This window comes from Heloderma suspectum, chromosome 1 (genome assembly GCF_057233095.1).
Source record: "Heloderma suspectum isolate Gila_16-S chromosome 1, 16-S_ref, whole genome shotgun sequence".
Taxonomy (NCBI): domain Eukaryota; kingdom Metazoa; phylum Chordata; class Lepidosauria; order Squamata; family Helodermatidae; genus Heloderma; species Heloderma suspectum.
The window spans coordinates 81,550,444-81,565,027 of record NC_139458.1 but is presented as its reverse complement, the minus strand read 5'-3'; the positions used below and the strand labels follow the sequence as shown (position 1 = coordinate 81,565,027).

At 45.4% G+C, this 14,584-nt stretch overlaps 1 protein-coding gene across 4 annotated transcripts in view; it reads right to left on the bottom strand.

The window, feature by feature from the left end:
* The window catches only part of ARFGAP2 (ARF GTPase activating protein 2), a 29,824-nt gene that overhangs the window by 6,164 nt on the left and 9,076 nt on the right, over positions 1 to 14,584 (bottom strand). For all 4 annotated transcript variants that reach the window (XM_084849789.1, XM_084849807.1, XM_084849799.1 and 1 more), the window contains 2 exons: positions 10,393 to 10,529; positions 9,939 to 10,070 (listed from right to left, as the gene is read on the bottom strand). In XM_084849789.1, coding sequence (XP_084705915.1) covers positions 9,939 to 10,070; positions 10,393 to 10,529 — 269 coding nt within the window. The remainder of the gene's footprint in view (positions 1 to 9,938; positions 10,071 to 10,392; positions 10,530 to 14,584) is intronic.

The following is a 14,584-nucleotide window of genomic DNA, read 5'->3' as shown; positions in this document are numbered from 1 at the left end:
AGCTCACTTTCCTTTAAGGAACTCAAAGCAGCATACAAAAGGTTCCCCAGCAGTCTCCTATCATGGCACTAACCAGACCTGCTTGGCTTCAGTAAGGGTGCTACATCATTGCCCTCAAATTTAAAACATTTCTATCCCATCCTATATCATTAAGATCTCAGGGCAGCGTACAGATAAAATCAATTTAAACAGTATAAAATAAATAATTTAAACAGCTAAAAACATATTAAACCATGGACAAGCGAATACCAATTAAAATCTAAAACAATAAAACAGTTAAAACAGTGCGCTACTTTAGGGAATGCATTTAGCCCTTAAAGGCTTTGGTAAAAAGCCATATTTTGACTTGGAGCTGAAATGAGACCAGCGTCTGTGCCAATCAGGCCTCCAAGGGGAGGGCATTCCACAACCAGGGTGCCACGGAAGAGAAGGCCCTCTCCCACGTCCCACCACTGTGTATGTCTCGCACTGGTGGGATGCAAAGGAGGGCCCCTCCAACAGATCTCAGTCCTTGAGCAGGCACATATGCAGAGAGGCGCTCCCTCAAAGATCGAGGTCCCAAGCCATTTAGGGCTTTAAATGTCATCACCAAAACCTTGAATTCCGACCGGAAGCATATTTGCAGCCAGTGCAATCCCTTTAAAACTGGTGTTACATGATTTTTATAAGATGTTCCAGTCAGCAGTCTAGCTGCAACTTCCGAGTCATCTTCAAGAGCAGCCCCATGTAAAGTACACTGCAGTAGTCTAATCGGGAAGTTACCAGTGCGTGTACTACTATGGCTAGGTTATCCCTGTCCAGGAAAAGCTGTAGGTGGCGGATCAGCTGAAGCTGGCCCCAAGTACTCCGGGCCACGGAGTCCACCTGGAGCTCTAATGACAGGGATGGGTCTAGTACTCCCAAGCTACGCACCTGCTCCTTCAGGGGGAGTGCAACCCCGTCAAGGACAGGTCGCTAACCCAATTCCCAGACTCAGGAACCACCAGAGCTTCCGTCTTGTCAGGATTCAGCTTCAGTTTATTGGCCCTCATCCAGCCCATTACAGCCTCCAGGCACAGGTCCAGCACCTTCACCGCCTCAGCCAACCCCCAAGACAAGGAGAAATAGAGCAGAGTGTCATCAGTGTACTGGTGTCACCCCACCCCCAAACTCCTAAGGACCTTACCCAATGGCTTTATTTATTTATTGCATGTATACCCTGCCTTTTTTCCCTCTTGCAAGGAACCCAAGGTGGCTTACATTATCCTCCTCCTCTCCATTTCATCCTCACAACAGCAACCCTGTGAGGTAGGTTGAGTTGAGAGTCTGTGACTGGCCCAAAGTCACCCAGTGAGTTTCTATGGCTAAGTGGGGACTCAAACCCCGATCTCCCGGCTCCCAGTCCAGCACTCTCACCACTACACCACACTGGCTTTCTATACACCATATAGATGTTGAACAGCATGGGGGATAGAACTCTGTGGCACCCCACAGCTTAATAGCCATGGGGTAGAACAGGAATCCCCCAGTACCACTCTCTGGAATCGGCCCTGCAGGTAGGAGGGGAACCACTGTAGCACAGTGCCCCCAACCCCCATCCCACAGAGCCGATCCAGTAAGACATCATGATCAATGGTGTCAAAAGCCACTGAGAGATCCAGGAAGATCAACATGGTAGCACTGCCCCTGTCTTTCACCCGGAGTAGGTTGTCTGTCAGAGCAACCAAGGCCATTTCAGTGCCATACCCTGGCCTGAAAGCAGACTGAAATGAGTCCAGATAATCAGTTTCCTCCAGGAACGTCTGAAGCTGTCCAGCCACCCCACGCTCAAGCACCTTGCCCCAAAAGGGGGTATTAGCAATGGGGCGATTGTTCTCACCTCTGGGTCCAGGGAGGGCCTCTTCAGGAGAGGGTGCACTACAGCCTCTTTCAAGGTGGCAAGCACCACCTCCTGACAGAAGGAAGCATTTACCACCCCCTGGACCCACCCAGCCAATCCACCCCTGCTAGATCGTATAAGCCAAGATGGGCAAGGGTCAAGCTTACATGTGGTGGGCCGGACTGATTCAAGCGTCTTGTCCACATCATCAGGCTGCAACAACTGAAACTGATCCCAGGAAACACAACCAGACAGAACACTGGACACCTCCCCAGCCTCTACGATAACTGTGGCATCAAGTTCTGAGCAAATACGAGAGACTTTCTCAAAGTGCCTAGCAAATTTATTACAGCAAATAACCGAAGGTTCCAATCCCAATTTCTCTGAACCCGAGCAAGATCTCAACAGGCTCTTCACCACTCGGAACTGTAGCAGCCATATCGGGGGTCAGACTAAGTAGCCTCATGCAGTCTCATGCTTCATGTTCTTGCTGAGCTCTTTCTCCCTTGAATATATTGTTGTAAGCTGACGAGACACAGGAATTCCTTATCTTGTCAAAGGTCATACAATTGTATATCTTGTTCTCTGCTGTTCTCTTCTGTTCTGTCCTTATCATGGCTACCCTATAACCCAGTTCTTGTATTATAAACAATAGTGCTAAGAGAAGAAATGTTGAGGACTGCAACCCCATGCGGGAGGGGGAGGAGGAGCCGTTTCATATGTGTCACAATGTCTATAAAACCAATGTGCTAATGTCAATTGGGGCTTCTGGCTCTTTGGAAACGATTCCAGCCTTAAGCCCGCGCGTTAAATAAAGAAGAATCTCTTTTTCCTTCACTCCGTGGTCTCTCTGACTCTGGGTTCTGCAACATAAATGGTGCCGTGACTCGGATGTGGCAGGCTCTGAGCCAGACAGGTGACAGTTGCCTGCTCTTGATCGCCGCACTGGGAAGACGAGCTTGGCGCATGCCTCCCTTTCTTGGCGCCACCGACCTTTTTGTCGAGTGAATGGGAGAAAGCCTGCGCCGGGATCGCCCAAACGGCAGCGAGCGGCAAGAGAACCTTGGGAAGCGGAGGAAGGAACTTGAGCCCTGCCAGTATCGCAGCTGCAATTGAGTTGAAACCCACATTGGAAGCCTTCAGGAGAAAGGCAAGTATATGGGAAAAAGAGGGCCCCGCCTTTAGGGAGAAAGGCCACTGGGCAGAAAAAAAGAGGGCCCCACCTTATGAAGAAAGTCAGTGTTGGTGGTATACGTATACAAAAGAACCTACTCCTTGCGGGTAGAAGGGGGGCCTGATCACACCCCCGAGTGGGCGCCAGTACCCAGCACGCCAGTACTCAGTAGGAAGCTGAAGAAGCTGGGGAAGCCATTTTCCGCTCTGGTAAAAAGTGGGAAAAGTGGGGGGCAGGGACATATGGATGTAGTGGAGAGATTGATGATTGTGTGAGTGGCTACTGCGGTTTCTGAAGCATACCGTTGACCGTCCGGGTGCCCAGGCCAGTAGCAAAGTGCGTGGTGTGAAAAATCCTCTTGTGTCGGCCAGTGAGACCCCTTACTCACTGACCAATCCCCATTCCCTAATTGTGTCTGTCTTCAATTTAGGAGGGAGGCTATGGGTGGTGGGGGAAGCAAACCTTGCACCCCCTTGAGATGTATGTCAAACAAAGAAGGAAAAAGGTTTTTTAAAAAAGATTCAGAATAGAGAGAGAAAACAGCAAAAAGCTCAAGGTCGAGCTGAGAGGAAAAAAAAAACAAAATCTGAGGCTGTTTATTAGAAAAACGTTGCAGGACAGTCTGGCTTTTAACAAAGCGTGGGAGCGTGAGAGTGTAAGGCCGAAGAAGTAGCTGTTAGCCTAGCGCGCCGAGAGGGGGGGGGGCAGGAAAATTGCCCACAACGTTCTGAGTTGTGCAACATCATCACCTCGCCTAATTGAGATGAAATCCCTAAGAAATGGAAACTGAAAATGAAGACCCAGAAGATGAAGGCAAAATAAAAAATAAAGGTGAAGAATCAGCCCCCAGAGCACAGGCTAGACCCCTCTTCGAGTGAAAAGTGTGCCATAAGACTGTCCCAAAGCAGAATGAAGCAGAAAGACCATGTTGAAGATCTCTGCCAAGGTAACCGTGTTTAGCTTTGAACTGTGTTAGAATTGCATAGAGCCTGTAGCTACTGACCATCAGCTATATGATTTCTGAAGAGCGTAACCATTAAGCTTTTGCCGTGGGATTCCCTGCAATGAAGAAATCTCACTGATTCGAGTGTCCAGTGTTACACTGCCTAAGTGTGTGTGCTGAAGAGACCGAGAAACCAGACAGCATGTTCCTGGCCAAGCCAAAATCACGCTACTGCCATGCTCCTGGAAGCTGCAATAAACTGTGTAAGCTGGGAGACCCAACCTGATTAAGAAAAGAAGATATTGGAGCAACTATCTTAAAAAACAATGAGATCTGTGTAGCTGGCTGGCTGACGGTGTCAGTGATGTTACAACTTTAAATTAAGACTGTTTTCCTGTTTGAGACCCCAGCGAAGAAAGCTAACCCGAGTTATTTGTTGCCCGTGCCAAAGCAAGAATTTGGATGCCCTATACCTCATCGTGTCCTGTTTTAAGCTTGGGATTTACAAATACAAACAAACTGAGAAGCTTGCCTTTGAAGTCCTGCAAATCACCCCACCGCCTCCCCGAAGATTAATGGCTGCCTGAAAAATGCAAGTATAAGGCGATGCCCATCACCCCCCAGCGTCCTGAGTTTCGGCACTCAGTGTTTCAGTGCTTTCGGGTACCAGGTTAGAAGAGAAAAAAAAAAGAGTAAGTTTTTAAAATGTCTGTGAGAACCTGACAGAAGTAGAATAAAATTTACAGAGGAGTTGCCCAAGTTAAAGTGTCATGGCTAGAGAGCTGAGCTGTGCCGCTCTGTTTAGACAGAGGCCTTGCTAAAAAGTTAAAGGCCCTTGTCTGTCAGAAGGGGTGTAGGGCCACACTTTCCCTTTTTAAACTGATGCAAAAGTAGAGAGCCTTTGCTGGAAACATCGCATCTTCATTGCCCAGAGCCTTCACTGTTTGCCTCCATCAATGTCTGGGCTTTTTAGAGACACTCTGCACATGGACTAAAATTTTAAATTGTCAAAGACTTGCCATGGACAGTGCTGTGAAGTTTTGATAAACTTGAACTCTCATCGCTGTGGACCGTGTGTCTATGTTTGTAGTCAGCTCAGTGTACAGCAGGCTGAGTTTGACCTATAACTTTTAGATTTCCTTTTGCCAGAACTCATGCAGCATAGACTTGCCAATGAAAAAATGGTGACCTAGAACTCTGCGTGTGTGGGTATGCCCGTCCCTTGATTTTAATGAGCCCTGAGCTTTCAGCCAGAAGACCAGTATGATTGCTGGATCTGCTCCATCATGCCTTACCATGCAAAAGGTGTTTTCCATTCATTGTGTTAAATTGCAGAAAAAGTTTGTTGTGTATATTTTATGATTTCTTAGATATCATAAAATATATGTGATATTTGCAGATTAGTGTTAGTTGCAACTCCAAATGACACTAAGTGTGGTTCCCAATGGATGACAAGGAAAGAAAGACAAAAGCAAGTAAAAAAAAAGGAATAGAGAAAGTAGCAGACAGATAGAGAAGAGAGAAGAAAAAAAAGAAAGAAAAGGCAAGAGGCAAAGAAAAAACATTTGTAAAAAAGAAGCGTGGCCATAGTTGCCCCCAGGGTAAATTAAAAGCAGCTGATTGTGCCTGGAGCTTATTACCTGGGGTAAAGTAGCCACAATAATGTAATAGTTCTTTAAGATAAAGAAAATCTAACTAGAAGGAGAAGAAGAGCCTATCCCAAATGTGTGTCATTGGGACTAGTGTAAGGCAGAAAGGTTTAAGTAAGTGAGTTGAACTTAAAAAAGACAAATAAAGAGATAAGGCTGGTGCATGGAGCAGAAAGTTTTATATAAAAAGTTTGAAACATGATCTGCAATACAGGCAGATCAGCAAAGAAAAAAAAAGCAAAAGAAAGAGAAAAAATTTGTCTTCCCGTACTAATAAATAAAAGTGTTATCAAGCACTTTGGGAAGCGAAGTTGTTTACAGGAAGCTGTGCCTGAAAACCAAACACTTCTAGCCTATGCTGAAAATGCTTGCTAGTGTTGTGCTGCCTCATGGGTAACATGTATGGTATAAAACCCATTTAGCCCAATAGCTCGTGGTTCAAAGAAGCTGTATGATCCAACCATTAAGTACGCCTGTGTGCTGTAAGTTACTCAATAAAGTCTCCTTGTAAGTAACCCCCCCCCCCACTGGAATCCCAAAACACAAGTGGGGCTAGAGCGCCTCACCCAGTATCAAACCCTGCTGTTAAAAGCCGTAAAGGCAGGTATAAAGAAGTCAATTAATATGACCAAAGTGTCTAAAGTGCTGCAAGGTGCCACCGAGGCCCCAGAGTGTACTTAGAGCGTCTTTCAAATGCCTATCGCCAGTATACCTCCCTCAACCCAGAGGCCCAAGAAGACATGGTTGAAAGAAGAAAAGAAGAAGAGTCAGAGAGACCACTCTGCCCGGCAGAGGCAGAAGATTCTTAAAAAAGAACCAGTGTGCCCAGTGTGGACAAAATGGACATTAGTGGCATGAATGCCCAAATAAAATAAATCAAATACACAAAGGAGAAAACCAAAGGGGACAGAATGGGCGAAGAGGGAGACAGCTTGAGAGGGGCTGTGACATTGACTGTGAGGGGCCGTGACATTGACTTCATAATTAACACTGGAGTAGCATCAAAAGCAAGCAAACGTTAGCCTTAAACAAGAAGTTCAAACACTGAGCAAAGTTCTTCAAGCCCAGCGTCGCTTTGTCTTAAAAAAATAAGCCATTCCCATCACAGAAGCTCATCCTTTCCAACCAAGAGTTAAAGTATGAGTTAAAGAGGGAAAAATAACCCTTTGACTCCCAGATGGAGAGGACTGAAAACTGTCATACTTTCCACCCCCGCAGCTATGAAAGCAGCTAGAATTAAACCCTGGATACACTGGACACGAGTCAAGAGAGCGAGAGGGGGAAAGTAGACTATAAACAGAAATCCTGAAAATCCTTTAAAAATCATTCTGAAAAAGCAGTAAGAAGACTCAGGCTAGACCTTACTGTAGACACACCGGGAGACTGTCCCCCTGCGTATGGTCAGACCTGCAACTGGAGAATTGAAGAAGGGGACTAGACCCTACTGCAGCTTGCCAGGTGAACAGCTGCCCAGCGTACGGTCAGATCCCAAAGAAGATCAAACATGCGTGTTGTAGTGTTAGTAGTGTTGCATTGTGTCTCCTTAATAAGGTGCAAAAAGGGGGGCCAGCCCCTGAAAGGAAAAGTTTGTCCCAGTTATTTGCTGATAATTACTGGCTTCACCTGGCTAACATTATGAGAGTAAAACATTTTTGTTTGCCAAGAGGTATACCTGCAAACAGGCTTATTAGCTCTTGCCTGTAGACATCCTGGGAAAATTCAAAAAGATACCATGTTAAGAGTGTATGGTGTAAGTTTAACTTATTCCCAAAATGCTAATTGGGGCGTGGTTGCAAAGATCCTACCCCCTACAGAGTTCACTCTACGCACCCCCATCATTGCTGAAACAAATGCTACGTGTGCACGAATGCTTAATTGTCAAAATTTTTTCCAGAAAATATAAAGCTATCCCTGGCCCCCTTCCACTGTAATAAAATTCAAAACATATCTTTTAATGATGTCCACATACTTTTGCCTCATGGATGGTTTTTAGACATGTAGTTCCCGCACTTGGTCATTCATTCCTGCCAACTTGTCTAATAACCACCCATGTTGCCTCAGCCGCCAATTGAACTGGTGCCAATTCTTCCCCTGTAGCCTGAGAAAATCCGTCGACGGCAGCCTCGAGCACTCCAACTAACTAAAAATTGTAATAGTAATGTGCAGTTATATTTTGACTCAGAAAAATTGGCCTTAACAATGTCACTGGTTGGGGTTCCAGGTTTAGCCTTGGCTGATGGTCTGGAAATCAACCGGTTAGCTTGCAGCTTAGCCAAAAGCATAAATGCCACCTCACGAGCATTGTCATTGTTAAATAAAGAGTTGCGTGATCTAAGAGGTGCAGTTCTAGAAAATAGAGCTGGTATAGATTACCTCTTCCTTCTTCATCATTTAAGTTGTGAGACACACCAAAAGCTCTGTTGTTTTAACTTAACTGATAATGGCAATGCTGTAGATGAACAGGTCAACAAGCTGCACAATATAGTAGCTGACAAAACAATTAGCTAAATTAATTAACCCCTTGGCTTCCAGATCTTAGCTAGCTTAAAAGCATTGTTCATCCTAATTCTACCAGTGTTGTTCATAAAAGTTCTGTTATGTCTCTGCGTTCCTTGTCTTATGCGCTGTTTAACCAATCTGTTTTATGTCTCAGCTAGTAAAACTGCTGCCCTCTACGCTCTAATAGCCCAACAAGAGGCTAAGTAATATGTATGTCACAAAAAGCTTTGTATGGTTATCAGAAATGCTATAATTGTAATGAAATCATGCATTTAAGGGGGGAATGTAGCAGCCATATCAGGGGTCAGACTAAGTAGCTTCATGCAGTCTCATGCTTCATGTTCTTGCTGAGCTCTTTCTCCCTTGAATATATTGTTGTAAGCTGGTGAGACACAGGAATTCCTTATCTTGTCAAAGGTCATACAATTGTATATCTTGTTCTCTGCTGTTCTCTTCTGTTCTCTCCTTATCATGGCTACCCTATAACCCAGTTCTTGTATTATAAACAATAGTGCTAAGAGAAGAAATGTTGAGGACTGCAACCCCACGCGGGAGGGGGAGGAGGAGCCGTTTCATATGTGTCACAATGTCTATAAAACCAATGTGCTAATGTAAATCGGGGCTTCTGGCTCTTTGGAAACGATTCCAGCCTTAAGCCCGCGCGTTAAATAAAGAATCTCTTTTTCCTTCACTCCGTGGTCTCTCTGACTCTGGGTTCTGCAACAGAACAATTCTGCTGGGCAACATTTCGAGGATGAGATGATAGAGCTGTACTAAGATTTGTTTTGCCATCCTTACTGGGGCATAATAGGCACAAAGAAGAGTCTTTGCTAATCGTCAGTCGTACTTGCTTCAAGACCTGTGGCACCTGCACTCTAGCAGTCGTGCGGCCCGTTTCATTGCCCATAGATCTTCGGTAAACCAAGGTGAGTTATGGGCGCTACAGCACCGGAGGGGGCGCTTGGGAGCAACTGTATCGATGGCCCTTCCCATCTCACCATTCCATAGTGAAACCGAGGCCTTGACCAAATCGCCAGCCCTATCAGGTGGAAAATCCTCCACAGAATTCAGGTTCTATAGGTCTCCAGGGGTGAACCATCTTAATCGGTCCCCCACCCCCGCAGGGAGGATCTGCTACCACCAAACCAAACTTCACAAGGAAATGATCTGACCATGACAATGGGGTTGTTGAACTAGCCAGCTTGTAGAGCACATGGCAAATGCAGAGGTGCCATTTCAGTTGTAAGCCTGCAGGTGGGGTTTTGTCATTGTTAATCTTATGCCACACAGTGTCTTTTTTAGGCACTTAAATAAAGAACAAAGGAGCCAGAACACAGTGTAGTGTATTCCAAAGATGCAGAATCTGGTAAGACCAGGTGCATTCACAACAGTCTTCCCCAACTTGGTGCCCTCCAGATGTATCCCCCAGCCTGGCTAGAGGGTGCTGAGAGTTGTAATCCAATACATCTGGAGGGTGCCAGGATGCCAAGAGGAGCTTCAGTTCAAGCTCCTTATAGAGGTGGTAAGCTGCAGTGAGACAGATGCCACAACAGGGCTAAAGATCTGCAGGAGGAGAACAGTCTTCTGAATGGGGCAAAGGCGTAGATCATGTTCTCTCAATGAGGCTCAGGATCCACAGGCCACTCCAAACAGAGTAGACTTCAGGACTCAGCTCGCTACAGCTAGGTTTCCTGAACCACAATATGCATGCCTAGCAAGACAGTGGCAGCACAACTGCCAAGAGACCGTGGGGCTGGCGTTGCACAAAGCCCACCCACCAGCATCCTCCTCTTGTTCTTCAAACATAGCAAGTACCTTCTGGACACCAAGCCCATGCCCAGTCTCTCCGCCTGTTCACGCTTCTTCCCTTCCAGATTCTGAAGTTTCTTCTCCTCCTTCTTCCGATCAATCTGCAGCTCTTGGTAGGCCAGTCTCATTGAGGCCACTCTGAGAGGAACAGCAGTATCAACCAGCAGCCAAGTAGACCTTCCCCATCCAAACTAAACCGGTATCTCTTAATTCTGAATATAAGGGACAGAACTGAGGAAAGTGAGAAGCAGGGAATTGTCATGACATATTTGGTGGCAAGAACTGGCCACTGACTCATTCACAAGTGCTTAGGCCTGGGCAGGGCAACACATCTTTGGTGCTGCTTCATTACATGCTAGTATCTCACTATGCCAAGCTGAGGGGAAGTCTGTCTAAACAACTTTGTGAGTAAACCTATCCATCTGCTAATTTGAGGTTGCCACACATATGTCTCACTCACACGGACTCCTCTGCTTGCTTCCTGTACTCTGCAGCCTGCTGCTCCCTCAGCTTTTCAGCCACATGGGCCTGCCGCTCAATTTCAGTGAAACTCTGGCTGCTCACTTTTTGGGCTCCGAGACCCTTTTTGGCTCCCAGCTGGAAGAAACAGAATAAGGATTCCAAGAAAAACCAGGACCATAACAAACACTGTGAGCCGTTAAAACACCAAATTCATTAGGATCAATTACTGCAGACTCAAGGGGCACAAAGATTTTCAAGGAACAGATCTTGACATTTGTTTATCTTGCTATTTCAGGACTGATTTGAGTCCATGAGAAAGGAGGAATAACCAGTTTTCATCATTTTGGAAGCTTTGCTATATGTAGGTTCCATCATTGATTTGCCTGCTGTATACAAGCTGATGGAAGGGATTGAGGTCTGAGATGCTATGAGTTTACCACAGTCTTAAATACCTTCTCCAGCTTTCCAAACTTAACCTGCATTTTGTATATACACAGGATTTGGTTGTGGGCATGCCAAGTGAAATAGAATCCAGGCAAGAATGAGACAGTGTTGACTGGCAGTTCCTGGGAGAGTCCACTACTGGAATGTGGCCTCCCTAGACAGAAGTTAATAGCCCTAGGCTACCCTAAACTCAATGAACCTGGAAGGGGTGGGATTGCAGCCGCTGTGGAAAGTGCTTCTTACCGACACAATCTGGTAAGAATTTTGCGCCTTTACTTATCAGCACAGATCCAATAACTGCCATGAAGAGCAATGTTGTAAATGCCAACATTACGGAACAAATTGCCAGGGAAACCCGACAGGCCCAGATGTCATATAGTCTCAGATGGCAGACTAAATCCTGGCCATTTCAAAAGGCATGTGGGATGAACTGATCTTGTATCTGATGCTGGATTTAAATCTGCTCTTGGTTATTTCTCTGGATCCTTATTCTTCTGGACTTCTGCGGGTTTTAATGACCCTGCTGTTATGAGCTTGGTTGGGGATTTTGGCTGCATTTAGTTGTTCTGATTTGCTGTTTGATTATTTTTAAAGATCATATTTGGTTAGCCACCTTGGGATGTCTCAGTAAAACAAGGCAGGATATTATAAATAAATTTAGGCTCCAAGATGCTCCACAATGGTATTTCCAGCACCGGGGTGGGGAACCTCTTTTAGCTTGAGGGCCATGTCAAATTTCAAAGAAACTCTTGGAGTAGGTGGGGGCAAAGCAAAATATACCAGCCTATTTCAGCTTACAGCTCTTCCTGCCAGTAACTAAGCCTTAGGAGAGGCATTTCAGCCTTTAAAACAGGGAAAAAACGGTACAAAAGGCAGGAAACCACCAAACGATTGGTGGCTGGGGGAAAGGGGGCAGGGCCATCTAAGAAACCCTGGAGGAGCAGATTGGGCCCCCAGGCCTGAGGCCCCCCACTCCTGTCCTAGAAAATTGTTCAAATGCTGTAGCTGTTGGAAAAATGTAATAGCTTGCCTCCCAACGGGGAAAGTCACCAAGAACATTGTGTGCTGGTACCTTAAGACATAGTTTCTTTGTGTAGGACCTAAACCTGCATGGGACCTAGATATATTTTAATTGCCTCCTACCCTATCCTACTGCAAACAGGAAAACAGACCATGAAGGTCCTCTGAATACCACTTGTGCACCATAACTCAACAGCAAGAGCACGGAGCTAAGAGTTTGCAGTGACTATCCATGCCATTAGAAATTTATTAAAGCCCAATAATTTTTGGAAAGGTCTTTGTGCTGTCATCTAATGGTCTCAAGCCTAGACAATAAGGCGTATTTGTGGGGGTCTTATTTTCTATACCCCAAGCCTAAAAGGCCCCCTTCATGGATCACTGCCTTGTTGTGGAGAAGGGGCTTGCATAACTCAGTGAAGCCATAAACTATGCCGTGCAGGGCCACCCAAGACGGACAGGTCATGGCGGAGAGTTCTGACAAAATGTGGTCCACTGGAGAAGGAAATGGCAACCCACTCCAGTATTCTTGCCAAGAAAACCCCATGGAACGTATCACAAGGCTAAAAGATATGACGCCGGAAGATGAGCCCCTCAGGTCGGAAGGTGTCCAACATACTATGGGGGAAGAGCAGAGGGTATTTCCAAGTAGCGCCAGAAAGAGTGAAGTGGCTGAGCCAAAGCCGAAAGGACACTCAGCTGTGGATGTGTCTGGTGGTGAAAATAAAATCCGATGCTGTAAAGAACAATATTGTTTAGGAACCTGGAATGTAAGGTCAATGAATCAAGGTAAGCTGGAGGTGGTCAAACATGAGATGGCAAGATTGAACATCGACATCTTGAGAATCAGCGAACTAAAATGGACAAGCATGGGGAAATTTAATTCAGGTGACCATCATATCTACTACTGTGGGCAAGAATCCCTTAGAAGAAATGGAGTAGCACTCATAGTCAACCAAAGGGTGGGAAAAGTAGTACTGGGGTACAATCTCAAAAACGATAGAATGAGCTCAGTACGAATCCAAGGCAAACCATTCAACATCACAGTAATTCAGGTCTATGCCCCAACCACTGATGCCGAAGAAGCTGAGGTTGATCAGTTCTATGAAGACCTACAACACCTTCTAGAACTAACACCAAAAAAATATGCCCTTTTCATCACAGGGGATTGGAATGCTAAAGTAGGAAGTCAAGAAATCACCGGGATAACAGGCAAGCATGGCCTTGGTGTACAAAATGAAGCAGGACAAAGGCTAATAGAGTTTTGCCAAGAGAACACGCTGATCATGGCACACACTGTTTTCCAACAGCACAAGAGGCGACTCTACACATGGACATCACCAGATGGTCAATATCAAAATCAGATTGATTATGCCCTTTGCAGCCAAAGATGGAGAAGCTGTATACAGTCAGTAAAAACAAGACCTAGAGCTGACTGTGGCTCAGATCATGAGCTGCTTCTTGCAAAATTTCAGCTTAAATTGAAGAACATAGGGAAAACCACTAAACCATTCAGGTATGACCTAAATCATATCCCTTATGAATATACAGTGGAGGTGAGGAATAGATTTCAGGGATTAGACCTAATAGACAGAGTGCCTGAGGAACTATGGACGGAGGTCTGTAACATTGTTCAGGAGGCAGCAGCTCAATCCATCCAAAGAAATGCAAGAAAGCAAAGTGGCTGTCTGATGAGGCTCTACAAGTAGCTGAGGAAAGAAGGGAAGCGAAAAGCAAGGGAGAAAGGGGAAGATATATCCAACTGAATGCAGAGTTCCAGAGAATAGCAAGGAGAGCTAAGAAGGCCTCCTTAAAGGAACAATGCAAAGAAATCGAGGAAATCAATGGAATGGGAAAAACTAGAGATCTTTTCAAGAAAATTGGAGATCTCAAGGGAACGTTTTGTGCAAAGACGGGCATGATAAAGGACAAAGAAGGCAGGGACCTAACAGAAGCAGATGAGATTAAGAAGAGGTGGCAAGAATACACAGAAGAACTATACAGGAAAGATCTGAATGTCCCTGATAGCCATGATAGTGTGGTCACTGAACTTGAGCCAGTCATCCTAGAGAGTGAAGTCAAGTGGGCCTTAGGAAGCATTACGAACAACAAAGCTAGTGGAGATGACAGTATTCCAGCTGAGCTATTTAAAATCCTAAAAGATGATGCTGTTAAAGTGCTGCACTCAATATGCCAACAAATTTGGAACACTCAACAGTGGCCACAAGACTGGAAAAGGTCAGTTTACATTCCAAGTCCAAAGAAGGGCAATGCCAAAGAGTGTTCAAACTACCGTACAATTGCGCTCATTCCACATGGCAGCAAGGTTATGCTCAAAATCCTACAAGCTAGGCTTCAGCAGTATGTGATCTGAGAACTACCGGAAGTACAAGATGGGTTTTGAAGAGGCAGAGGAACTAGAGATCAAATCGCCAACATTCGCTGCATCACGGAGAAAGCAAGAGAATTCATTTCTGCTTCACTGACTACACTAAAGCCTTTGACTGTGTGGATCACAACAAACTGTGGCAAATTCTTAAAGAGATGGGAGTACCAGAACACCTTACCTGTCTCCTGAGAAACCTGTATGAGGGCCAAGAAGCAACAGTAAGAACCAGACATGGAACAACTGATTGGTTCAAAACTGGGAAAGGAGTACGACAAGGCTGCATATTGTCGCCCTGCTTATTTAACTTATATGCAGAGTACATCATGAGGAACGCCGGGTT